A 25,676-nucleotide genomic window follows, 5' to 3' on the forward strand; every position below is an offset into this window, starting at 1 on the left:
GAGACCCAGATCCTGAGAGACCCAGAGAGACCCACATACACTCAGACCAACAAAGATCCACACAGATCCTTAGACACCCACAGAGACCCCCAGAAACCCGTAACACAAAACCTTAACTGACTGTCTGTGTCTTGTGGTGGTGGCAGATTAGAAATGTATACTCATGCCTTCTAACCCAACAAAAACCTCTGTGGGTGTCTAATGGTGTCTCTTTGGGTGCTTCTGTGGGTCTCAATAGGAGTGGGTCTCTGTGGGTGTCTCTGTGGGTCTCTGTGGGTGTCTCTTTGGGTCTCTGTGGGTCTCTATGGGTGTCTCTGTGGGTGTCTCTGTGGGTGTCTCTTTGGGTCTCTGTGGGTATCTATGGGTGTCTCTTTGGGTCTCTGTGGGTATCTCTGTATCTCTGTGAGACTCACAGGGATGTAGTTGTTGTTTTCGTCGTCGTAGCTGTCGTTGTTGTTGCCGCCCCGGGGTTTGCCGACCTTGTCCACAGTGAAGAACCATACTTGTTTCATGGCCGCCAGCTCCAGCTTCTGGCGATGACTCAGCAAGGGCCCAAAGAGATCCAGGATCTCTGCACACGTGACAACAACAACTAAACTTTGAACTATTCTGGGTTTTTTTACATGCCAGGTAAGAGCTACATCGTCATCCTCATCAACATATTCACGTGGAGACTCATCACTCAACTCAGACCCACAGAGACCCACAGAAACCCATACTCGTATCGAACCATAGAGACCCACAGAGACCCAGAGACCCATACTTATATAGATCCATAGAGACCCACAGAGATCCATGCTCATATCGAACAATAGACACCCAGAGGGACCCATTGTAAAACTAAACTATATGTATATATATTTTCTTATATTGGCAGGTAAGGCCCCACCGAAGTGGCTGATATCATCATCATCATCTTCATCACGTGGAAATATATCGCGGCAGCCAAATACTATATACCCATGTAACATGCCCACCATGACAACCCCCATCCAATATGGCTGACGTGACATTCCCCATGCAACATGGCCATCAGGACAGCCCTCATGCAACATGGCCGCAATAAAGTCCCCCTTGCAACATAGCCGAAGTTACATCCCTCATGCAACATTGCTGCCGTGACATCCCCCATCTCACATGGCCACCATGACAACCCCCATGCAACATGGCCGCTGTGATATCCCTCATGCAACGTGGCCATCCTATAGACTGCCATGCATCATGGCCACCGTGAAATCCCCCACGTAACATGTCCAGAGTGACGTCCCCCATGCAACATGGCGATAGTAATGTACCCCATGCAACATGGCTGCCGTGACATCCCCCATGCAAAATTGCCACAATGAAGTCACCCGTGCAACATGGCTGCCATAAAGTCCCCTAAGCAACATGGCCACCGTGAAGTCTTCCATGCAAAATGGCGGTAGTGACTTCCCCCCATTCACCGATGGACATGTTTGCTCACTGCTGTTCTCACCTCGAGGCGATTTACTGCGGATAGGGCCGGTGCCGGCGGCTGACAGCGCGCTCCACGTGTTGTCAGAGACTCCCTCCCTCCTTCTCGCTCCAGCTTGGCTCGTCTACACGCACATACATACACGAAAACAATATTGGGAGTAGGCTCCTCTACACACACAGACGTCAAATAAACAGTAGGCCTCAGGGTCGGGGTCGAACCCACGACCTCCTGTATACCAAGTGAGGTTGTTAACATCTCATAGCCACCATGGTGCCACAGAGTAGTGTACAGGCATCACAAACACTCACTACATCTCGCGGAGGATCGTTCCACGGTTCGGTTCGCAAGTGCTAGTTGTAAGTCGATGTTAAACAAATATATATTTCATGGAAGCTCGTTCATAAGCGTGGGTGGTGTTTGTAAGTGTGAGTGGTGTTCGTAAGTGTGGGTGGTGTTCGTAAGTGCAGGTGGTGTTAGTAAGTCGAGTGTAGGGGCCCATGCGTACCTCCATGGTGCTGATGCTCAGAGTGGCTTTGCTCACGCAGCAGTCCCCAAGGTCTCTGTGTGGAAAGCTGTGAGTGGGGGGGGGGGGGGGGGGGGGGGGGGTGGGAGGGGGTGGAGATGATGTAGAGAGTCACAACACGAACTCACATCCTCACCACTGTCCTACATCCCCCCAACAGGAACCCCCCATCCTCACCACGAACACACAACACGGACTCACATTATCACCACAAACTCACATGGACTCACATCCTCACCACGGACCCAGCCTCACAAATAACCAACAACACGGACCTACAAACTTAACACAAACCCACAAGACGGACCGACACACTCACCACGAACCCACAACATGGATCTACACACTCACCACGGACCCACACACTCACCACGAGCCCACAACACCGACCCACACACTCACCACGAGCCCACACACTCACCTCGTCAAAGGTTTGGCACGGATGGCTTCAGCAGAAGTTGGACGAAGATGATGAAGCTGAAGCAGCTGAAATTTGAGAAGCGGCCGTCTCCTTCACCCCCGTCTCGAACTGTGAGGAAGCACGTGGTGTTGCGACGTCACCGTTGCTGTCAGCCACGCCCCTAGGAGTGACGTGGCTGTGCGAGACCACGCCCCCGGAAGCCGCCTCCCGCCCCGCCTCTTTCGGCGACCCCCACCTCCACCCCCAGCTTCTACTTCCGCTTCCGGTCGGGGCGAATGGCGGCGATGGCGGGAAAAATCTGAACCCTGTCTGGGCATCCTCGAGGTCGACTCAGCCTGAAGAAGCCGACACGGGGCTCTTTGTGAGGTGAGTCTGTGTGTCTGTGTGAGGTGAGTCTGTGGGTCTCTGTGTGTGTCTGTGTGAGGTGAGTCTGTGTGTGTCTGTGTGAGGTGAGTCTGTGGGTCTCTTTGGGTGGTGAGTCTGTACGTCTCTGTGGGTCTCTGTGTGTTGCGAGTCTGTGGGTCTCTGTGGGTGTCTGTGTGTGGTGAGTCTGTGGGTCTCTGTGTGGTGAGTTTGTGGGTGTCTGTGTGAGGTGAGTCTGTGTGTGTCCGTGTGAGGTGAGTTTGTAGGTGTCTGTGTGAGGTGGGTCTGTGGGTGTTTGTGTCTGTGTGTGTCTGTCTGTGTCTGTCGGTTGCGTAACGCTGTGTGGAAGCTACCTGGTATGTCTCTCCGCACTAAGCTTCAGGTCTTCTCGGCCACGGTTATTCCCTCCCTTCTCTACACTTGCGAAACGTGGACCCCCCTAATGGAACATCTTCGCCGGTTAGAAACATTTAGGCTGGCCTGCCTACGATCCATCCTGGGTTTAACCAAACTGGATTGTGTGAGGAGCTCACAAATCCTTGAAAGATCTGGGCAAGGTCCCATCGGTGAGCTCCTCCGGCGGGGAAGGCTGCGATGGCTGGGTCATGTAGCCCGCATGCCCACCCACCGCATACCGAAACAGCTTTTGTTCAGCCGGATTGAGGGGGCTAAGCGGGCGCGGCACGGGCTAGAGAAGAGATGGAGTGATGTGGTACAGGAGGACGTGGAGCTGAGTGGACTTGCCGATGACTGGTACCAGCGGTGTCAAGATCGGCCTCTGTGGAGGAGGCTCGTGAAGGACGCTACTGGGCAGTTGGAGGTAGTCGCCCTCCAACAACAACGGAGGGCGGAGGAGCGACGCTCAGAACAACGAGCGGAGCGCCGGGTGGCTAAAGCACAGTAGGTTGGCACAGTAGGGGGCACAGGTGGTGCATCAGCCAGTCATCTCAGTCAGTCGACCCGTGGCACCTGGGTCTGCCCCTTGACCTCCTGCCAGCGGGCGTTCGACACTTCACGTGGCCTCAGGGTGCACATAGCCTGGCACAAGCGTCGTGGTGACGTCACCGCCACTTAGTGGCGAATGGCGGTTGTTGTCTGTGTGTGGTGAGTCTGTGGGTGTCTGTGTGAGGTGAGTTTGTGGGTGTGTGTGTGAGGTGAGTGTGGTGAGTCTGTCGGTCTGTGTGTGTCTGTGTGAGGTGAGTCTGTGGATCTCGGTATCGTGAGTCCATGGGTGTCTGTGTGAGGTGAATGTGGTTCTCTTTGTGAGGTGAGTTTGTGGGTCTCTGTATTGTGAGTCTGCAGGTCTTAGTGTGGTGAGTGTGGGTCTCTCTGTGTCTGTGTTGTGAGTCTGTTGGTCTCCGTGTGGTGAGTGTGTGGGTCTTAGTGTGATGAGTCTGTGGGTCTCTGTGTGGGGAGTGTGTGTTTCAGTGTGGTGAGTGTGTGGGTCTCTGTATGGTGAGTCTGTCGGTCTCTGTGTGGTGAGTGTGTGGGTCTCTGTGTGGTGATTGTGTGGGTCTCTGTGGGTGTCTATACATTTCCACACGATGATGATGATGTTATCAGCTACTTGGTTGAGCTTCTGTCATTTGTCATAGCCAGCGCTACATAGCTCGTTACCTGGAAAAATCTACATCGTTTAGTTTAGTATTTGGGTCTCTATGCATCTTTGTAGTTCTCTGTGTGTGTCTCTCTGGGTGTCTGTGGGTCTCTGAGGGTCTCTATGTATGACTAAGGATCTCTGTGTCTCTATGGGTCTCTGTGTATCCCTAGATCTCTGTGTGTCTCTATCGGTCTCCATGTATCTCGATGGGTCTCAATGTGTCCATGTCAGTCTCTATGTATCTCTATGTATCATTATGGGTCTCTATGTATCTCTATGGGTCTCTGTGTGTCTCTATGTATCTATGGATCTCTGTGTGTCTCTATCGGTCTCTATGTATCTATATGGGTCTCTGTGTGTCTTTATGTGTCTCTGCGTGTCTATGCATATTTGTGTGTCTCTATCGGTCTCTATTTGTATGGGTCACTATGTTTACTAGTGGTCTCTATGTGTCTGTATGGGTCAATATGTATCTCTATAGGTCCCTGTCCGACTCAATGTGTCCCTGTCGGACTCTATGTATCCCTTTCGGAGTCCATGAATCTCTTTGTATCTCTATGGGTATCTGTGTGTCCCTATATGTCTCTGTGTATCTATGGATTTTTGTGTGTCTCTATGGGTCTTTATGTATCACTATGGGTCTCTGTGTGTCCCTATAGGTTTCTATGTATCACTATGGGTCTCTGTGTATCTCTGGATCTCTCTGTGTCTCATTTGGTCTCTGTATCACTATAGTTCTTTTTGGGTCTCTGTGGGTATTAATGGGTCTCTGTGTATCTCTATGGGTCTATATGTATCTCTGTGGGTCTCTACATATCCCTATGGGTCTCTATGTATCACTTTGGCTCCTTGTTTGTCTCTATGGGTCACTTTGTATCTTTATGGGTTTCTATATATCTCTATTGGTCTCTGTGTATCTCTAGATATCTGTCTGTCTCTATCGGTCTCTATGTATATCTATGGGTCTCTATGTGTCCCTGTCGGTCTCTATGTTTCTCTATGGTTCTCTGTGTATCACTCTGGGTCTCTCTGTATCTCTATGGGTCTTTGTGCATCTCTATGGGTCTCTATGTATCACTATGGGTCTCTATGTATCTCTATGGGTCTCTATGTGTCCCTGTCAGTCTCTAAGTTGCTCTATAGTTCTCTGTGTATCACTCTAGGTCTCTGTGTCTCTATGGGTCTCTATGTATCTCTATGGGTCTCTATGTATCTCTATGGGTCTCTATGTATCACTATGGGTCTCTGTTTATATCTATGGGTCTCTATGTATCACTATTGTTCTCTGTGTATTGCTATGGGTCTCTAGGTATCTCTATGTGTCTCTATGTATGTCTATGGATCTCTACGTATCTCTATGGGTCACTGTATCTCTATGGGCGTCTGTGTCCCTATCGGTCTCTATGTTTCTCTGGTTCTCTGTGTATCACTCTGGGTCTCTGTGTGTCTCTATGTATCACTATGGGTCTCTATGCATCTCTATCCGTCTCTACCTATCTCTATCGGTCTCTTTGTATTACTATGGGTCTGTGTGTGTCTCTATGGGTCACTATGCATCTCTATGGTTCTCTGTGTATTGCTATGGGTCTCTATGTATCTCAATGGGTCTCTAAATAGCTCTATGGGTCTCTATGTATCTCTATGGGTCTCTGTGTATCTCTATGGGTCTCTATGTATCTCTATGGGTCTCTGTGTATCTCTATGGGTCTCTGTGTATCACTATGGGTCTCTATGCATCTCTATGTATGTATCTCTGTGTATCTCTATGGGTATCTATGTATCTCTATTTATCTCTATGTATCTCTATGGGTCACGGACCTACACACTCACCACAAACTCACAACATGGACCCACACACTCACCACGCACCTACATCCTCACCACGGACCCACACACTCACCAGGAACCCACAAGAAGGACCCACAACACGGACCCACACACTCACTACGAACCCACAACACTGACCCACACACTCACCAGAAACCCACAACACCGACTCACACACTCACCACGAACCCACAATACGGACCCACACACTCACCACAAACCTTCAACACTGACCCACACACTCACCAGGAACCCACAAAACGGACCCACACACTCACCACGAACCCACAACACTGACCCACACACTCACTAGGAACCCACATCACGGACCCACACACTCACCACGAACCCACAACATGGACCCACACACTCACCACGAACCCACAACACCAACCCACAAACTCACCAGGAACCCACAACACGGACCCACACACTCACCAAGAACCCACAACACCGACCCACACACTCACCACGAACCCACAACATGGACCCAGACACTCACCACGAACCCACACACTCACCACGAACCCACAAAACGAACCCACAAAATGGACCCACACACTCATCACGAACCCACAACACCGACCCACACACTCACCAGGAACCTAAAAAACGGACCCACACACTCACCACGAACCCACAACACAGACCCACACACTCACCACGAACCCACAACACCAATCCACAAACTCACCAGGAACTCACAACACGGACCCACACACTCACCACGTTCCCACAACACGGACCCACACACTCAGCAGGAACATACAACACGGACCCACACACTCACCACGAACCCACAACACCAACCCACAAACTCACCAGGAACCCACAACACGGATCCACACACTCACCACGAACCCACAACACGGACCCACACACTCACCACGAACCCACAACACCAACCCACACACTCACCACGGACCCACAACACGGACCCACACACTCACCACGAACCCACAACACAGACCCACACACTCACCACGAACCCACAACACCAATCCACAAACTCACCAGGAACCCACAACACGGACCAACACACTCACCACGAACCCACAACACGGACCCACACACTCACCACGAACCCCCAACACCAACCCACAAACTCACCAGGAACCCACAACACCGACCCACACACTCACCACGGACCCACAACACGGACCCACACACTCACCACGAACCCACAACATGGACCCACACACTCACCACGAACCCACAACACCAACCCACAAACTCACCAGGAACCCACAAAACGGATCCACACAATCACCACGAACCCACAACACCGACCCACACACTCACCACGAACCCACAACATGGACCCACACACTCACCAGGAACCCACAAGATGGACCCACACACTCACCAGGAACCCACAACACGGACCCACACACTCACCAGGAACCCACACAACTCACCTCGTCAATAGTTTTGCTCGGATGGCTTCAGCAGAAGTTGTTCGAAAGGCGATGATGATAAAGCTGAAGCAGCTGAAGTTTAAGAAGCTGCCGTCTCCGTCATGCCCGTCTCGTACTCTGAGGAAGCACGTGGTGATTGCGACGTCACCGGTGCTGTCACACTGCGGGGGACGTTACCACGCCCCCTTCAGCCACGCCCCTCCGAGTGACGTGACGGTGCGAAACCACTCCCCCGGAAGCCGCCTCCCGCCCCTCTTTTGTCGACCCCCAACCTCCACCCCCAGCTTCTGCTTCCGCTTCTGGTCGGGGCGAATGACGGCGATGGTGGGAAAAATCTGAACCCTGTCTGGGCCTCCTCGAGGTCAACTCAGCCTGAAGATGCCGACAAGGGGCTCTTGTGAAGTGAGTCTGTGGGTGTCTGTGTGTGTCTGTGTGTGGTGATTCTGGGTGTGTCTGTTTGTGGTGAGTCTGTGTGTCTGTGTGATGAGTCTGTAGGTCTCGTGGTGAGTGTGGGTTTCTCTGTGTCTGTGTTGTGAGTCTGTGGGTCTCTGTGTGGTGAGTCTGTGGGTCTTTGTGTGTGTCTGTGTGAGGCGAATCTGTGTGTGGTGAGTCTGTCTGTGTCTGTGTGAGGTGAGATTGTGGTTCTCTGTGTGAGGTGAGTTTGTGGGTCTCTGTGTGATGAGTCTGTGGGGCTCTGTGTGATGAGTCTGTGGGTCTCTATTTGGTGAGTTTGTGGGTGTCTGTGTGTGGTGAGTCTGCGGGTCTCTGTGTGAGGTGAGTCTGTGGGTCTCTGTGTTGTGAGTCTGTACGTCTCGGTGTGGTGAGTGTGGGTTTCTCTGTGTCTGTGTTGTGAGTCTGTGGGTCTCTGTGTGAGGTGAGTTTGTGGGTCTCTGTCTGGTGAGTGTGTGGGTCTCTGTGTGAAGTTAGTTTGTGGGTCTCTGTGTGAGGTGAGTTTGTGGGTCTCTGTGTGAGGTCTGTCTGTGGGTTTCTGTTTGATGAGTTTGTGGGTCTCTGTATGCTGAATTTGTGGGTCTCAGTGTGGTGAGTATGTGGGTCACAGTGTGATGAGTATGTGGATATCTGTTTGGTGAGTCTGTGGGTTTCTGTGTGATGAGTCTGTGGGTCTCTGTGTGAGGTGAGTCTGTGGGTCTCTGTGTGTGTCTGTGTGTCTCTGTGTGAGGTGAGTCTGTGAGCCTCTGTGTGAGGTGAGTTTGTGGGTCTCTGTGTGAGGTGAGTTTGTGGGTCTCTGTGTGTGTCTGTGTGTGGTGAGTCTGTGGGTCCCTGTCTGAGGTGAGTCTGTGGGTCTCTGTGTGAGGTGAGTTTGTGGGTCTCTGTGTGAGGTGAGTTTGTGGGTCTCTGTGTGTGTCTGTGTGTGGTGAGTCTGTGGGTCCCTGTCTGAGGTGAGTCTGTGGGTCTCTGTGTGTGTCTGTGTGAGGCGAGTCTGTGTGAGTCTGTGTGTGGTGAGTCTGTGTGTGGTGAGTCTACGGGTCTCTGTGTGAGGTGAATCTGTGGGTCTCTGTGTGATGAGTCTGTGGGTCTCGGTGTGGTGAGCGTGTGGGTATCTGTGTGGTGAATCTGTGGGTCTCAGTCTGATGAGTCTGTTGGTCTCAGTGTGGTGAGTGTGTGGGTATTTTTGCGGTGAGTCTGTGTGTCTCTGTGTGGTGAGTCTGTGTGGTGAGTCTGTGGGTCTCTGTGGTGACTGTGTGGGTCTCTGTGTGGTGAGTTTGTGGTTCTCTGTGTGATGAGTCTGTGGGTCTCTGTGTGTGTCTGTGTGAGGTGAGTCTGTGTCTGTCTGCTTGTGGTCAGTCTGTGTGTGTCTGTGTGTGGTGAGTCTACGGGTCTCTGTGTGTTGAGTCTGTGGGTCTCTTTGTGGTGAGTGTGTCGGTCTCTGTATGGTGAGTCTGAGTCTCTGTGGGTGTCTATACATTTCCACACGATGATGATGATGATGTTATCAGCCACTTGGTTGAGCTTCTATCGTTTGTAATTGCCAGTGCTACATAGCTCCTTACCTGGTAAAATGTATATCGTTTAGTTGAGTATTTGGGTCTCTATGTATCTTTGTGGGTCTCTGTGTGTGTCTCTCTGGGTGTCTGTGGGTCTCTGGTGGTCTCTATGTATGACTATGGGTCTCTGTGTCTCTATGGGTCTCTGTGTATCTCTGAATCTCTGTGTGTCTCTATTGGTCTTTATGTATCTCTATGGGTCTATATGTAACATTCTGGGTCTCTATGGGTCTCTGTGTTTCCATGGATATCTGTGTGTCTCTATCGGTCTCCATGTATCTTGATGGGTCTCTGTGTCCCTGTCAGTCTCTGTATCTCTATGGGTCTTTATGTATCATTATGGGGCTCTGTGTATCTCTGGATCTCTGTGTGTCTCTATCGGTCACTACGTATCTGTATGGGTCTTTGTGTGTCTCTATGTGTCTCTGTGTATCTATGGATCTCTGTGTGTCTCTATCAGTCTCTATGTATCTGTATGGGTCTCTGTGTGTCTCTATGTATCTCTGTATCCATGGATTTCTGTGTGCCTCTATCTGTCTGTGTATTTGTATGGGTCTCTATGGGTCACTATGTTTACTAGTGGTCTCTATGTGTCTGTATGGGTCACTATGTATCTCTATAGGTCCCTGTGGGACTCAATGTGTCCATGTCAGACTCTATGTATCCCTTTCGGAGTCCATGACTTTCTTTGAATCTCTATGGGTCTCTGTGTGTCTCTATGGGGCTCTGTGTGTCTCTATGTGTCTCTGTGTGTCTCTATCGATCTATATGTATCTCTATGGGTCTCTATGTCTCACTTTAGGTTTCTATGTATCTATATGGGTCTCTATGTATCACGTTGGGGCCTCTGTTTCTCTATCGGTCTATGTGTATGTCTATGGGTCTATCTCTAGATCTCTGTGTCTCTATCGTTCTCTATGTATGTCTATGGGTCTTTATGTATCACTATGGGTCTTTGTGTGTCCCTATGGGTTTCTATGTATCACTATGGGTCTCTGTGTATCTCTGGATGTCTCTGTGTCTCATTCGGTCTCTGTATCACTGTGCTTCTCTTTGGGTATTTATGGGTCTGTGTATTTCTATGGGTTTCTATGTATGGGTCTCTATGGGTCTGTGATTGCCAACAACGTTTTTGCCACCAAGCACTAAGTCATGATTTGCAGAGGGGTCAAATACTTATTTCCCTCATTAAAATGCAAATCAATTTATAACATTTTTAACATGCGTTTTTCTGGATTTTTGTTGTTGTTATTCTGTCTCACTGTTCAAATAAACCTACCATTAAAATTTAGACTGATAATTTCTTTGTCAGTCGGAAAACGTACAAAATCAGCAGGGGATCAAATACTTTTTTCCCTTACTGTATCACTATGGTTCTCTGTGTATTGCTATGGGTCTCTATGGGTCTCTGTGGGTTTCTATGTATCACTATGGGTCTCTATGTATCTCTATGGGTCACTATTTATCTCTATGGTCTCTGTGTATCTCTATGGGTCTCTATCACTATGGGTTTCCTGTGTCTCTATGGGTCACTATGTATCTCTATGGGTCACTATGTATCTTCTATGGGTCTCTGTGTATCTCTATGGGTCTCTATGTATCACTATGGGTCTCGGTATGTCTCTATGGGTCACTTTGTATATCTATGGGTCTCTATGTATCACTATGTCAGTTGGAAAGGGGACTGACCAACATAATCTTCTGGCATAGCTTCATGAAGATGGTGATCATGCGCAAGAATTGCACGAAGATTTCAAGCTTCCCTGTATGTTTGAAAGGGCAGGGGTCTTGATGGGGGTGAGGTACCTCAGCACTGATCAATGTGTCAATGAGACCTGCATGAATGGTTTCTCTCATCCATAGGGAAATGTGAGCATGAGGAAGGCGACGTTTTTGCCACCCAATGGTGTGCAAGGTGCTGCTTGTCCATTCAAAGACGCCGACTTTGTTGGTCGTAATGCGCATCTCATGATGCTGTGGCTTGCAACGTTTGGTCGTACATGTCACGTATATCGTTTATTGTTAAATTGGAAATCACAGTTCCTGTGATCACTGTTACAATGTTTTTAGAACTTTATTTTGGTGATTTCGAAAAGGTTCTGGTTTAGCCATATTTGTTTGTTATAGTACACAGAGTTAGACTGGTAACTGTATTCTAAATTGTCTTATGGTTGTTATTGTTTGACTTGCATCCCACTGGGATTTTTGCACACAGCGTTGATACGCGGTGCTTTTTCTGGAAGACTTTGCGTTTTTTCCTGGATTTTTCTGTTGCGCGTAGTCACTTTAAGACGTTTATTGTTCATGTTTTTGTTTGTTGTGGTTGCACCCGATTCAAGAATCGAATGCCTCACAGGGCTAGACCTAATAAATGAACTGAACTATGGGTCTCTGTGTCTCTATGGATAAGCGTGGTTTCTTATGCGAACTGGGGAATTTGGTGGGCGCTTAACATGGGAGCCTATGGGAGCTCTATGGGAGTTTGCCGGCGAGGGCGATTGTAATGTGCAGTGCGGATAGGTAGGGAAGCTTACGTCATGTAGGGAATGTGGAGGGAGGGTAACGTGAGAGCCTATGGGAGCTCAATGTGTCGCTGCTGGCAGGAGGTCACGGGACAGACCCAGCAGGTGCCATGGGTTGACTGCTGTGCCAGGCTAGGTACAGGAAGAGGTCACAGGACAGAACCAGCAGGTGCCATGGGTTGACTGCTGTGCCAGGCTAGGTACAGGAAGCGGTCATGGGACAGACCCAGAAGGTGCCATGGGTTGACTGCCGTGCCAGGCTAGGTACAGAAAGAGGTCACGGGACAGACTCAGCAGGTGCCATGGGTTGACTGCTGTGCCAGGTTAGGTGCAGGAGGAGGTCACGGGACAGACCCAGCAGGTGCCATGAGTTGACTGCTGTGCCAGGCTAGGTGCAGGAGGAGGTCACGGGAAAGACCCAGTAGGTGCCATGCGTTGACTGCTGTGCCAGGCTAGGTGGAGGAAGAGGTCACGGGACACACCCAGCAGGTGCCATGGGTTGACTGCTGTGCGAGGCTACGTGCAGGAGGTCACGTGACAGACCCAGCATTTGCCATGGGTTGACTGCTGTGCCAGGCTAAGTGCATGTGACGACAAACATCTGGGCAGTTGCTTCTGCTGATGAGACACGGAGCTGGACCGACTCCAAATATACAGCAGCAGGCATGGTGGTTGTTATTGTTTGACTTGCATCCCACTGGGATTTTTGCACACAGCGTTGATACGCGGTGCTTTTTCTGGAAGACTTTGCGTTTTTTCCTGGATTTTTCTGTTGCGCGTAGTCACTTTAAGACGTTTATTGTTCATGTTTTTGTTTGTTGTGGTTGCACCCGATTCAAGAATCGAATGCCTCACAGGGCTAGACCTAATAAATGAACTGAACTATGGGTCTCTGTGTCTCTATGGATAAGTGTGGTTTCTTATGCGAACTGGGGAATTTGGTGGGCGCTTAACATGGGAGCCTATGGGAGCTCTATGGGAGTTTGCCGGCGAGGGCGATTGTAATGTGCAGTGCGGATAGGTGGGGAAGCTTACGTCATGTAGGGAATGTGGAGGGAGGGTAACGTGAGAGCCTATGGGAGCTCAATGTGTCGCTGCTGGCAGGAGGTCACGGGACAGACCCAGCAGGTGCCATGGGTTGACTGCTGTGCCAGGCTAGGTACAGGAAGAGGTCACAGGACAGAACCAGCAGGTGCCATGGGTTGACTGCTGTGCCAGGCTAGGTACAGGAAGCGGTCATGGGACAGACCCAGAAGGTGCCATGGGTTGACTGCCGTGCCAGGCTAGGTACAGAAAGAGGTCACGGGACAGACTCAGCAGGTGCCATGGGTTGACTGCTGTGCCAGGTTAGGTGCAGGAGGAGGTCACGGGACAGACCCAGCAGGTGCCATGAGTTGACTGCTGTGCCAGGCTAGGTGCAGGAGGAGGTCACGGGAAAGACCCAGTAGGTGCCATGCGTTGACTGCTGTGCCAGGCTAGGTGGAGGAAGAGGTCACGGGACACACCCAGCAGGTGCCATGGGTTGACTGCTGTGCGAGGCTACGTGCAGGAGGTCACGTGACAGACCCAGCATTTGCCATGGGTTGACTGCTGTGCCAGGCTAAGTGCATGTGACGACAAACATCTGGGCAGTTGCTTCTGCTGATGAGACACGGAGCTGGACCGACTCCAAATATACAGCAGCAGGCATGGTCAGGGTCAGGATCGAACCCACGACCTCCTGTACACCAGGCGAGGTAGTTAACATCTCATCAGGGTCGGAATTGAGCCCACGACCTCCTGCGTACTAGGCGAGGTAGTTAACATCTCATCAGGGTCGGAATTGAGCCCACGACCTCCTGCGTACCAGGCGAGGTAGTTAACATCTCATCAGGGTTGGAATTGAACCCACGCCCTCCTATATACCAGGCAAATCACCTGAGATCCTAGGCAGCAGCAACTCGCCACAACAAACACAACTGCAACGTTCTGTTGAGTCCGCTTATTTATTAACAACAACAATAGATAAACAATGGTATAGATATATATGTACACATTATTACATTATAACTTATTTTGTATCTCTATCCTAACTCTTCACACGCGCACGTGGCTAGGCTGGCTGTAGTCCATTGTGGGGTGAGTGTGGGTGGTGAGTGTAGGTGTTGAGTATGGGTTGTGTGGGTGGTGAGTGTGGGTGGTGAGTGGGTGGTGAGTGTGGGTGGTGAGTGAGTGTGGGTGGTGAGTGAGTGTGGGTGGTGAGTGGGTGGTGAGTGTGGGTGGTGAGTGTGGGTGGTGAGTGGGTGGTGAGTGTGGGTGGTGAGTGAGTGTGGGTGGTGAGTGGGTGGTGAGTGTGGGTGGTGAGTGTGGGTGGTGAGTGGGTGGTGAGTGTGGGTGGTGAGTGAGTGTGGGTGGTGAGTGAGTGTGGTGGTGGTGGTGGTGCTGCTGCTGCTGCTGCTCGTGGTGGTGGTTGCACCGATTCCACCACCACCACTCTGCTACTCTGCCGTGGGTCGTCCACCACAGAGGAGCAGACGGCCGAAGAGCGAGCGGAGCGCCCTGCCCACACGCGCCAGGACCCCTCGCTCCCTCTCCTCCTCCTCTTCCTTCTCTTCCTCCTCCTCTTCCTCCTCCTCTTCATCCTCCTCTTCATCCTCCTCTTCATCCTCCTCTTCATCCTCTTCATCCTCTTCATCCTCCTCGTTGTCGTCATCCTCCTGTGTCTCCACCACCTCCGTCCTCTCTCCAAAGGTCTGGGTGAGCAGTGACGATGACGATGGTGATGGGAGCTTCTCCGGCTCCGCTCTGTGGAGAGAGGCAGCAACACCACAGCAGCGCATCATCGTCGTCATCGTCATCATCGGCATCATCATCATCGTCTTCATCATCAACATCGTCTTCATCATCAACATCGTCATCATTGTCATCGTCGTCGTCATCATCATCGTCATTATCATACCCACAGAGACCCATAGACCTACATAGACCCATACTCATAGCGACCCATACTCAGAGACCCATCCTCATAGCGACCCATACCCACAGAGACCCATACTCATGGAGACCCATACAGACCAATGCTCATACAGACCCATAGACCTACAGAGACCCATACTCATGTAATGAGAGCGCCATCTCCTGTATTATATGGGGTGTGGTGTGATATGCAGTTATGGGTTATCTCGGGGAAAGATTACATCGAGGCCAAAGGTAATGGGGCGGAGCCACCCGGGAAGCCTCTGGAATGCTCCCGAAGGTTCCATGAGGGGCGTGGCCAGAGGCGGGGTTTAGTCGCCGGGGAGCGAATATAAGCGGGGGCCGGAGCAAGGTGCGGGGTCGGTGTGTGAAGAATCAAGAGGAGATTCCCGTCGCCGCCGCTGCTCTGCCATCATCGGCCACGTGGCGGCTCGACCTTCAGCCACTCAGCCGCTCCCTAGCCAGCGCCGTCAGCCAGCGGCGTGCTAGAGAGTGGGGCGAGCGCGCAGGGCAGCGAAGCCGCTTGGGGGGCCATGCATCCGTGGTGCGAGTGACAAGAGACGAGTAGACGGCCAACTGTACCGAAGTTTTATTAATAAACGTTTCAAGTTCTTATCGTGTTGGAGCCACTCATTACACTCACAAAGACCCATACTCATAGAGACCCATACAGACCAATACTCATACAGAACCATACAGATCTACAGAGACCCATACTAATAGAGACCTATACAGACCCATACTCATAGACCCATATTCAGAGACGCACAGAGACCCATACTAATAGAGCCCATACAGACCCCAGAGACCCATACTCATACAGACCCATACAGACCCCTGAGGCCCATAATCACAGAGACGCATAGACCCACAGAGACCCATAGACCCACTTAGACCAGAAGCGACTTGGCCATCTCGAATGATAGCCGAATCAAGTGGGCAGATAACATCATCATCATCTTCATCGCGTGGACATTCATAGCGGCAGTCAAATACTCGAAGTGCATGACGCCGATTCTCAACGTGGAGGGGAAAATCCTGAGGACCCTGAGAAGAATCCACACGGTGACCACGGGGACAGAAACGCAGACTGCAAATATACAGCAGCAGCTGGCATCGTCAGGGTCGGGATCGAACCCACGACTTCCTGCGTACCAGGCGAGGTACACAGAGAGAGGCTCACCGTGGCTCAGCAGCTGCAGATCCCTGCACAGGAGTGGTGCCACCGCTGCTGCTGATGGTGGCCCAGTTGGTGGTGTCGGCCCAGCTGGTGGTGGTGGCTCGGATGGTGGTGGTTGTGGGGGTGGCCTCGCTGGCGGTGGGGGTGGCCTCGCTGGTGGTGGTGGCCCGAGTGACGGTGGTGGCCCGAATGGTGGTGGTGGTGGGGTTGGCCTCGCTGGAAGTGGGGGTGGCCTTGCTGCTGGTGGTGGCCTCGCTAGCGGTGGAGGTGCCCCTGATGGTGGTGGTGGTGGTGGTGGCCCGGATGGTGGCATTGGTGGGGGTGGCCCTTCTGGTAGCGTCCCGGGTGGTGGTGGTGGTGGTGGTGTTTTGAAGCCAGCTGTGAGCCAGTGCCTGCTCAGGCGTCATCCGGAGATTCGGATCCCATCTATTGGGAGATGCACGGGGAGGGAGGGGAGGGATGGGAGGAGACACACACGTGGTGAGAGTGGCATGGTGAGATGATTTGACAGGGTGGGAGGTGGGGGGAGAGTGGGGAGATGGCGGCATGGGGGAAGAGATGGAGAGGGTGGGAGCAAGTGGTGGTGGGTGGTGAGTGGGTGGCAGAGCTGTCAACCCGTACGGTTTATTAGATATTCTTGTGCAGGGAAATTGTGTTTTCAGGTCCGTACGGAGTGCAGCCGTTTCAATTCTGGGTAACAACAATAATTCGTGTCTATTTGTTTGTTTGTCCCTTGTGATGGGATTTTGCAGGATGAACGTTGAGATTCATAAGGGTCACGGGGTGACCAATAATGTTGTGTCTAGTACGGTAGGGCAGTGATAAGGTGTTGACAGGTATGGGGTGGTGAGTGGGGGTCAGTGGGGGTGAGTGGTGTGGGGATGAGTGGGGGTGAGCGAGGGGTGAGTGTGGTTCGTACTGCAGGCAACGGCTGACGAAGTCCACCAGCTGAGGGTGGTGGCCCTGCAGCGCGCGGTGCAGAGGAAGGCTTCCCGGTGGCACCTGCTTGGACAGGTTGTAGGGGAGGCCCTCAGGGTCTGCAGAGACAGAGAGACGCACGCAGAGTCACCAACCACCACGTCACCCACATACCCGCTCATCCACTTACCTACCCACCTACCTATAGACCTACATACCCACCAACTCACACACCTGGCCACTTACCTACCTTCCCTCACACCGACCAACTCAACCACCCACCTATGCACTTACCCACCTACCTATCCAGTCGCCCACCTACCTACCTACATATCCACTCACCCACCTACATACCCAGTCTCCCACTCACTAACCCACCCACCCACTCACCGACCCACTCACCTCCCCACCCACCGCCCCACCCACCCGCTCACTCACCCACCCACCTATGCTTCCTAACGACTGTTACAAAGATCCACAACCCCCACCCCACCCCCCACCTCCGGGATAATCAGAGCCCCCCTCCCCCCACAATAGAACCCTATAAGAGCCTCACTGCCAGCCCCCCATCTAACAAAACGGAATGGGTCACGTCGCTGGCGACTCACCAAAGTAAGTTGTCTTGTTAGGGGCTTCGTCCACCATCTTTTTCGGGGGCATGCCCAGGATCTGCGCACGGTTTCGGACGAAGACAAAAGGAGGAGGGGGGGGGGGTTACAGCCGGTGTAGCCTCAGCGGGTCCATTGGGGCAAGTGCCGTCTGTCAGCGGTGAGTAGTGGTGGAGGCAGCGCCTGTCGAGGCCGGCACTGTGTACAAAGACAACAATCACTCCCTCTCCTTATTAGACTCATCTCATTGCTAGGGCAAGCGCTGTTAGTAGCGAGCAGCACCTATGAAGGCCAGCACTGTGTACAAATACAACAATCTCCCCTTCCCCGTATTAGCCTCATCTCATTGCTGGGGCAAGTGCTGTTAGCAGCGAGCAGCACCTTTGAAGGCCGGAACGGCACACAAGGGGGTGGGTGCCCAGCAACACGCCCGGCCACCTTTGTCTCCCCCAGTGGAAATGTTTACTACACACCGCTACACCAAGTACTCGTTTGAGGCTGCGTCGACCTATGAGAGGTCCAAGACCAGGTTAGCTATTCCTCGCCAGTTGTTTGTGGCCGCCAGACGAATCAAACTCTGAGTATTGGTATCTGTGGGTCTGCATGGGTCTCTATGAGTATGGGTCTCTGTGCAGACCCACAAAGACCCATATCCATAGAGACCTGCCCACCCACCCACCCACCATACCCACCGTACCCACCCACCATACCCACCCACCATACCCACCGTACCCACCCACCGACCGTACCTCGATGCAGTAGGGCAGGTGTTCTATGAAGATTCGTGAATCAAAGAGATCCTTGCCGGTGGCCATCTCGGCCACGGTGCAGCCCAGAGCCCACATGTCCACAGCGCAGGTGACATGGTAGCCCAGCAGCAGCTCCGGGGCCATGTAGGGCAACGTCCCCCACATGTTTTGGGCTGCACAGCAACAACAACAATAACAACAACGACGATGAATATAAAGTAGCCCCTCCGTCAACAGCGACGTGGGTTGAACAGGTTTTTTTTTTCGGTCGGTTAAATGCCTAGTCGGCTTCTGCGACCGATATTTCACGGCGGAGGCGAGTTTTTGGGTTGGACCGCGTACTCTGGCTGCCCGCCCGATGATGATGCTCAGCTGTAATCGCTCGAATTGTAAACGTCGTAGTGGATTTACATCTCCAGCACACTGGCTAGTGCTGTGCAAGTGGCGATTTGGAGCGTCCTGTTTACGTGACGCTGAACCTCACTTACTGGCTGCGTCAGATGGCAGCGGGTTTGACGACGCAACGTTTACGTTGACGTGAGCTAACCCTGAAAAAAGAAACTCCACGCACGCAAAGCCACTCACTTTTATGCTTCAGGTAGGAGCTGCACCCGAAGTCGGTGACCCTGACTTTGCCGGCCGCGGTGAGCAGAATGTTATCCTGGACAAAGGGGAGAGACAGAGAAGGAATTCCACGCTCTGAGGTTACGGCAAGAATGTCCACCCAGCAGTGGGTCGATCACGCAAAGTGACGCATTTACACCCACACAGGCAGCCCCCCCCCCCCTCCCACTTTTGGCATGGGCTATGTGCCTGAGACCCGTTCAAAGTCGTTTTAATAAACTACTAAACCTATTTTTTTATGTTACTACCAGGGTGTAAGGCCCCACTGAGCTGTTGTGTAGCTATTCTATCAGAAACGCCCTGGCCATCACGTAATAACATCAGCATCATCATCATCATTGCTTGGACATTAATAGCAGCAGCCAAACACTCTAAACACATGTTTCAACAGGCCCATAGAGACCCATACACACCCACAGAGACCCATACTTATAAAGACCCACACAGATATAGAGACCGATTCTCATAGAGACCTACACAGACCAACAGAGACCCATACTCATAGAGACCCATAAAGACCGAAATAGACCCATACTCATAGAGACTCACACAGAGACTCATACTCATAGAGACTCACACAGACTTCGAGAGACCCATACTCATAGAGACCTACACAGACATAGAGAGACCCAAACTAAAACTAAGCTATATTTACTTTACTAGGTGTAAGGCCCCACTCTGTGCTGCTGTGCAGCTGTTCTGTCAGAAGCGACCTGGCCATCACAAACGATAGCTCAACCAAGTGGGCTGATATCATCATCATAATCACGCGGAAATGTTAAAGCAGCGGTCAAATACTCTAAACGCTTGGTGATGTTGATTCTGAACATGGAGGGAAAAACCGGAGGACCCGGAGTAAAATCCACGTGACCACCACGGGGAGAGAGAGACGCAGACTCCAAACATACAGCAGGTGTCAGGGTCGGGATCGAACCCACGACCTCCTGTATACCTGGCGAGGTAGTTAACATCTCCTGCTACCTCCTCCATCTGGAAGGAGGAGGTGGCAGAGTCACAGTAGAAGGACAGAGCAAGCGCATTGACCCTGCAATCAACCATGGCCGGCCTGCCTCTATGGTACGAGTGTCCACCTCGTCCCGGATCGTCTTCACCGGAGGTACCGTGACCCCACCACCACCACTACCACCACCTCCCTCCAGATGGACGGAGCCACCGCATCGACCCCGTGATCAACAGTGGCCGGGCTGCCTCCGCGCCAGCTAACCAAGCGCCCCGACGAGAGGGCGCGACCACCGCGCCCGCTCCGCTCACCGGCTTGATGTCCCCGTGGACGATGCCCCGCCCCTTGGCGTACAACAGGAAGTCGAGGATGGCCCTGGTGTACTCCCTCAACCGCCTCACGTAGATTCGCCCGATGCTCCCTTTGCTCATGACATCGTAGAGGCTCTTCCTGACGCGACAAGGACGACGACGACGTTAAAACCCCTTTCCCGTTCCGATAACGTCCGCAGGGCGACCCACAACCCGGACCCCAAACCGACTGTGACACTTGGTTAGTTTTGGCAGGGGGGGGGGAGGTCGGGGAACTCCTCGTCGCTCTGCGGTATTCTTATTTCATTATAATTATGTATTATTATTTCATTATAATTATGTATTATTATTTCATTATAATTTCCTTATTATTTTGGAATCTTATTGTTCATGATCATTTTTTCATTATTATTAACCTATTAATATCGTGTTATTTTATTATTTTAAAAAATAGCTTATTAATATATATTTTACAAGAAATGTGTACCCGTTCTTCGCACGGAAATTAATAGTTTATTCCATCACAGATGTGCCGTCACCGCTCACTGCCGTGCAATAGATTATATCCATTATTCCCTCCCCCAAAAAAATACAAAGTAATTTTTTATACTTTTTACATTGTGTACAGTATGGAAGCTACCCACATGCCAAATTTAAAGTTTGTAGCATGTTGGGAAGTATGCTAAACATTTCGAACAGACACACATATCCACAAATTTCCCTTTTGCTGTATATATAAAGATTTCACTGGAAAACCCTTTAAAAAGGTTGATGCTTGCAAGAAAGAAAAAATCCTAAACAAATCAATTTCACTAAATCGGATGTTTTTCACTGAAGGAAATTCAACTTTAACCCACTTCTACGTAAGGTCGATTTAGGCAACTCGGGAAGGGAATGACGTGGCGAGCTGAATATAGTCACGTTGCCTTAGAAATTCCAGACAGCGTAAGCTGTGCAAATTTCACGACGTCATAGCTCAGCGTTCGAGAGTTTTTGCTGCTTCACACAAACAGTGGATTTTCTGCTTCATATTTAGAAGCGAGCTGAAATTCGTCGCGTTGACTTAGAAAATGGAGGCAGCTATGCAGCGCTTTTGTGCGGGATACACAGCCTACGCGGGGGTTGGGGGGGGATGCGTGACGTCCGCAGGCACACTGCGTGACGCTGCCGCATGCGGGTGACATCACAGATGTGACGTCACCACTCACTTGCCGCGCAATGTATTACATGCATTATTCCGCCATCCCCCCCCCCCCAAAATACAAAAGTCTATTTTTAGACTTTTTGCATTGTGTACAGTCTGGAAGCTACCCACATGCCAAATTTCAAGTTTGTTGCATAAACATTTCAAACAGACACAAATTCACAAATTCCCTTTTTCCACATGTAGATTATCAATATCATAAAAAAATTAGAATGTGTTATTCATGGGGAACGTTTCCGTGAGTCGCGTCTTCCGCAACCCAGGGGACTTCCTGCGTCTGCTTTGTCCCCACGGTGTTCTGCGATTGTCGATAACGCAGCGGTTCGCCGTGCTGAGCTGCTTGACCCACGGGGGCCACGTGGACGCGTGCTGCTCGACTTCCCAGAGCTTTGGAGACTCGGTTGCCAAACAAATTGTGATTGTAAAATTGTCAGATGAATTATTGCATAAATTAATTACCAAAATAGCAATTAAATAAGTTACGTCTTCGATTAAATTAATTCATTTAACGAGGCGAGACATATTTTGATTAATTGTTAATTATCTTTAAACTCACTAAATAAACTGCAAAATAAGTTTATTATGAAAGTTATTAAATAAAGCTATTGGGGAACAAATTAGAAAATTTATCCCCCACCCAACTTTGCCGCACAGAAGTGTGGTCACCACATCTGTGCCTCTTTATAAGGAACGGAACAGGTGGAATTCTCCACAAAATCTAACTTTCGCCTGATGAAGCTGGTTGTAATTACTAGCGAAACGTCGTACTCAGAGATTGTAAATGTTGTGGCTTGGCTGTCCAACACACCGTTGTGCTGTACCATTATACTACACTATACACTACACTATACACTACACTACTATACACTACACACTAGTGCTGTACTAGTAACGAATTGGCACGTTCTGTTTGCGTGACAACCCTTACTAGTTGGCTGTGTCGGGTCGTGGCGGGTTTAACGACGCAACATTTATATTTTTAAGCGATCTAACCCAAAAATACCTCTATTATGGATTATAATGGTCGCAAAAGCCCTGCGTGTAAAACTCAATTTATAAATGTGATAAATCGATAAATCTAGTTGCTTGATCAAATATTAAATATTAATTCCGAAATAAATCAACTATCGAACGGAGCAATGGAGACGCACGTGGGTGGGTGGTGGGGGGGGGGTGGGAAGGTTCACGTACTTCAAGAGCTCGACGACGAGGCAATTATGGCCGCGGAATTCGAACGTGTCCAGGACCCGGATGACTCCATAGCGCTCATCGCTGGCCCTGCCCTGCAGCTTTTTGGCCACCTCCAGCTCCGTCCTCTGGCGGGCCGCTGTCGAGGAGCTGCGCAACGGGAGGGGGAAGGCCACGAAATCAACGGTGACTCTGTGTGGGTGACTCTGTGTGGGTGACTCTGTGTGGGTGACTCTGTGTGGGTGACTCTGTGTGGGTGTCTCTGTGTGGGTGACTCTGTGTGGGTGACTCTGTGTGGGTGACTCTGTGTGGGTGACTCTGTGTGGGTGACTCTGTGTGGGTGACTCTGTGTGAGTGACTCTGTGTGGGTGACTCTGTGTGGGTGACTCTGTGTGGGTGACTCTGTGTGGGTGACTCTGTGTGGGTGACTCTGTGTGGGTGTCTCTGTGTGGGTGACTCTGTGTGGGTGTCTCTGTGTGGGTGACTCTGTGTGTGTGTCTCTGTGTGGGTGACTCTGTGTGGGTGACTCTGTTTGGGTGACTCTGTTTGGGTGACTCTGTGTGGGTGACTCTGTGGGTGACTCTGTGTGGGTGACTCTGTGTGGGTGACTCTGTGTGGGTGACTCTGTGTGCGTGACTCTGGGTGGGTGACTCTGTGAGTGACTCTGTGTGGGTGACTCTGTGTGGGTGACTCTGTGTGGGTGACTCTGTGTGGGTGTCTCTGTGTGGGTGTCTCTGTGTGGGTGACTCTGTGTGGGTGTCTCTGTGTGGGTGACTCTGTGTGGGTGACTCTGTGTGGGTGACTCTGTGTGGGTGACTCTGTGTGGGTGACTCGGTGTGGGTGACTCTGTGTGGGTGACTCTGTGTGGGTGACTCTGTGTGGGTGACTCTGTGTGGGTGACTCTGTGTGGGTGTCTCTGTGTGGGTGACTCTGTGTGGGTGTCTCTGTGTGGGTGACTCTGTGTGGGTGACTCTGTTTGGGTGACTCTGTGTGGGTGACTCTGTGAGGGTGACTCTGTGTGGGTGACTCTGTGTGGGTAACTCTGTGTGGGTGACTCTGTGTGCGTGACTCTGTGTGGGTGACTCTGTGTGGGTGACTGTGTGGGTGACTCTGTGTGGGTGTCTCTGTGTGGGTGACTCTGTGTGGGTGTCTCTGTGTGGGTGACTCTGTGTGGGTGTCTCTGTGTGGGTGACTCTGTGTGGGTGACTCTGTTTGGGTGACTCTGTGTGGGTGACTCTGTGAGGGTGACTCTGTGGGTGACTCTGTGAGGGTCTCTGTGCGTGACTCTGTGTGGGTGACTCTGTGTGGGTGACTCTGTGTGGGTGTCTCTGTGGGTGTCTCTGTGGGTGACTCTGTGTGGGTGACTCTGTGGGTGACTCTGTGGGTGACTCTGTGGGGGTCTCTGTGGGGGTCTGTTTGGGGGTCTCTGTGGGTGTCTCTGGTTGACTCTGTGGGTGACTCTGTGGGGGTCTCTGTGGGGGTCTCAGTGGGGTCTCTGTGGGGGTCTCTGTGGGGGTCTCTTTGGGGGTCTCTGTGGGGGTCTCTGTAGGGGTCTGTGTGGGGGTCTCTGTGGGTGACTCTATGGGGGTCTCTGTGGGTGAATCTGTGGGGGTCTCTGTGGGTGACTCTGTGGGTGATTGTGCGGGTCTTTGGGTGACTGTGGGGGTCTCTGTGGGGGTCTCTGTGGGTTTCTCTGTAGGTGACCCTGTGGGGGTCTCTGTGGGTGACTCTGTGGGGGTCTCTGTGGGGGTCTCCGTGGGTGACTCTATAGGTCTCTGTGGTTGTCTCGGTGGGTGCCTCTGTGGGTTACTCTGTGGATATCTGTGGCTCTCTATGGGTCTGGGTGTTTTTGTGGGCCTCTGTGGGTCTCTAAGGGTCTGGGTGTTTATGTGGTTCTTTAAGGGTCTTTATTTGTTTGGGTGTCTCTTGGGTCTCTCAGGGTCTGGGTGTCTCTGTGGATTTCTAAGGGTCTGGGTGTCGCTGTGGGTGTCTCTGTGGGTCTCTCAGGGTCTGGGTGTTGCTGTGGGCCTCTATGGGTCTCTCAGGGTCTGGGTGTCTTTGTTCGTCTCTATGGGTCTCTGTGGGTCTCTATGGGTCTGTTAGTTTTTAGTTTAGAGTTAGCAACAGTTGCACGGTATTTATTATTTTGAAAGTTAACTTTAGTTCATAGCAGTCGTCTCACGGCAGGTTATTATTTGGTGAGCAAGTTCATAGTTAGCAGTAAGTATTACGACAGTTAAACATTTGTTGGTTCGTATTTAGCAGCAGTTTTATGGCAGTTAGTATCTTTTTTAATTTGTTCATATTTAGCAGTAGTTTTACGGCAGTTAGTATTTTGTTAGTTTATAGTTGGCAGAAGTTTTGCGGCAGTTAGTATTTTGTCAGCGAGTCCATAGTTACTGGCAGTTTCACGGCTTTAACTCCAATCATTGATGATTATTTTCCGAGAGTGCGGGCCACCGCGGAAGGCCCTCTGACTCACCACAAGGGCAGCGACAGCATCTTGACGGCCACGAGCGTTTTGGTTTTGTGGTCGCGGCACTGCAGCACCAGGCCCTGGCCTCCCTCGCCGATCATCTTCTGCACCTCATAGCGGTAGTTGAGCTGTTCCTTGCGGACCTAGGAGGCAGAGGAAGAGACGGGGGCCGATACTCAGAGGCGTCTCAATCGGAGCGCCTAACGCTCGGTGGTGGCAGCAGCAGTCGGGGCTTCCAAGACCGCCATTTTCCACCACGGAGATTTATTTTTGCTTGGGTGTTAGATCGCGGAAATGTATAAATGGTTCGTTAAACTGCCGAATGCTTGACTTAAAGCTTTTGTGACTGCAGGAATTCATATT

The 25,676-nt window shown here is 51.3% G+C and overlaps 1 protein-coding gene and 1 long non-coding RNA gene across 2 annotated transcripts; one reads left to right on the top strand and one right to left on the bottom strand.

The window, feature by feature from the left end:
• Window positions 1-2,632: 2,632 nt before the first annotated feature.
• On the top strand, window positions 2,633-12,003 carry LOC142923432 (uncharacterized). The gene is made up of 3 exons (XR_012940762.1): window positions 2,633-2,769; window positions 7,896-8,013; window positions 11,481-12,003. It is a non-coding gene; the product is annotated as an uncharacterized LOC142923432 (long non-coding RNA).
• A 7,131-nt stretch (window positions 12,004-19,134) lies between these two features.
• On the bottom strand, window positions 19,135-25,561 carry LOC142923429 (uncharacterized). Its single transcript, XM_076064524.1, has 4 exons — window positions 25,519-25,561; window positions 22,841-24,297; window positions 20,446-20,584; window positions 19,135-19,210 (listed from the first exon to the last, which is right to left on the bottom strand). The coding sequence occupies exons 1-2, from the start codon at window positions 25,559-25,561 to the stop codon at window positions 23,018-23,020; spliced, it is 1,323 nt and encodes a 440-aa protein (XP_075920639.1). The 3' UTR covers window positions 19,135-19,210; window positions 20,446-20,584; window positions 22,841-23,017.
• Between the last annotated feature and the right edge of the window lie 115 nt (window positions 25,562-25,676).

This window comes from Petromyzon marinus, unplaced genomic scaffold, assembly GCF_048934315.1.
Source record: "Petromyzon marinus isolate PM22_M1 ecotype Great Lakes invasive population unplaced genomic scaffold, UKy_Petmar_22M1.pri1.0 PM_Scaffold_50, whole genome shotgun sequence".
NCBI classification, from domain to species: Eukaryota; Metazoa; Chordata; class Hyperoartia; order Petromyzontiformes; family Petromyzontidae; genus Petromyzon; species Petromyzon marinus.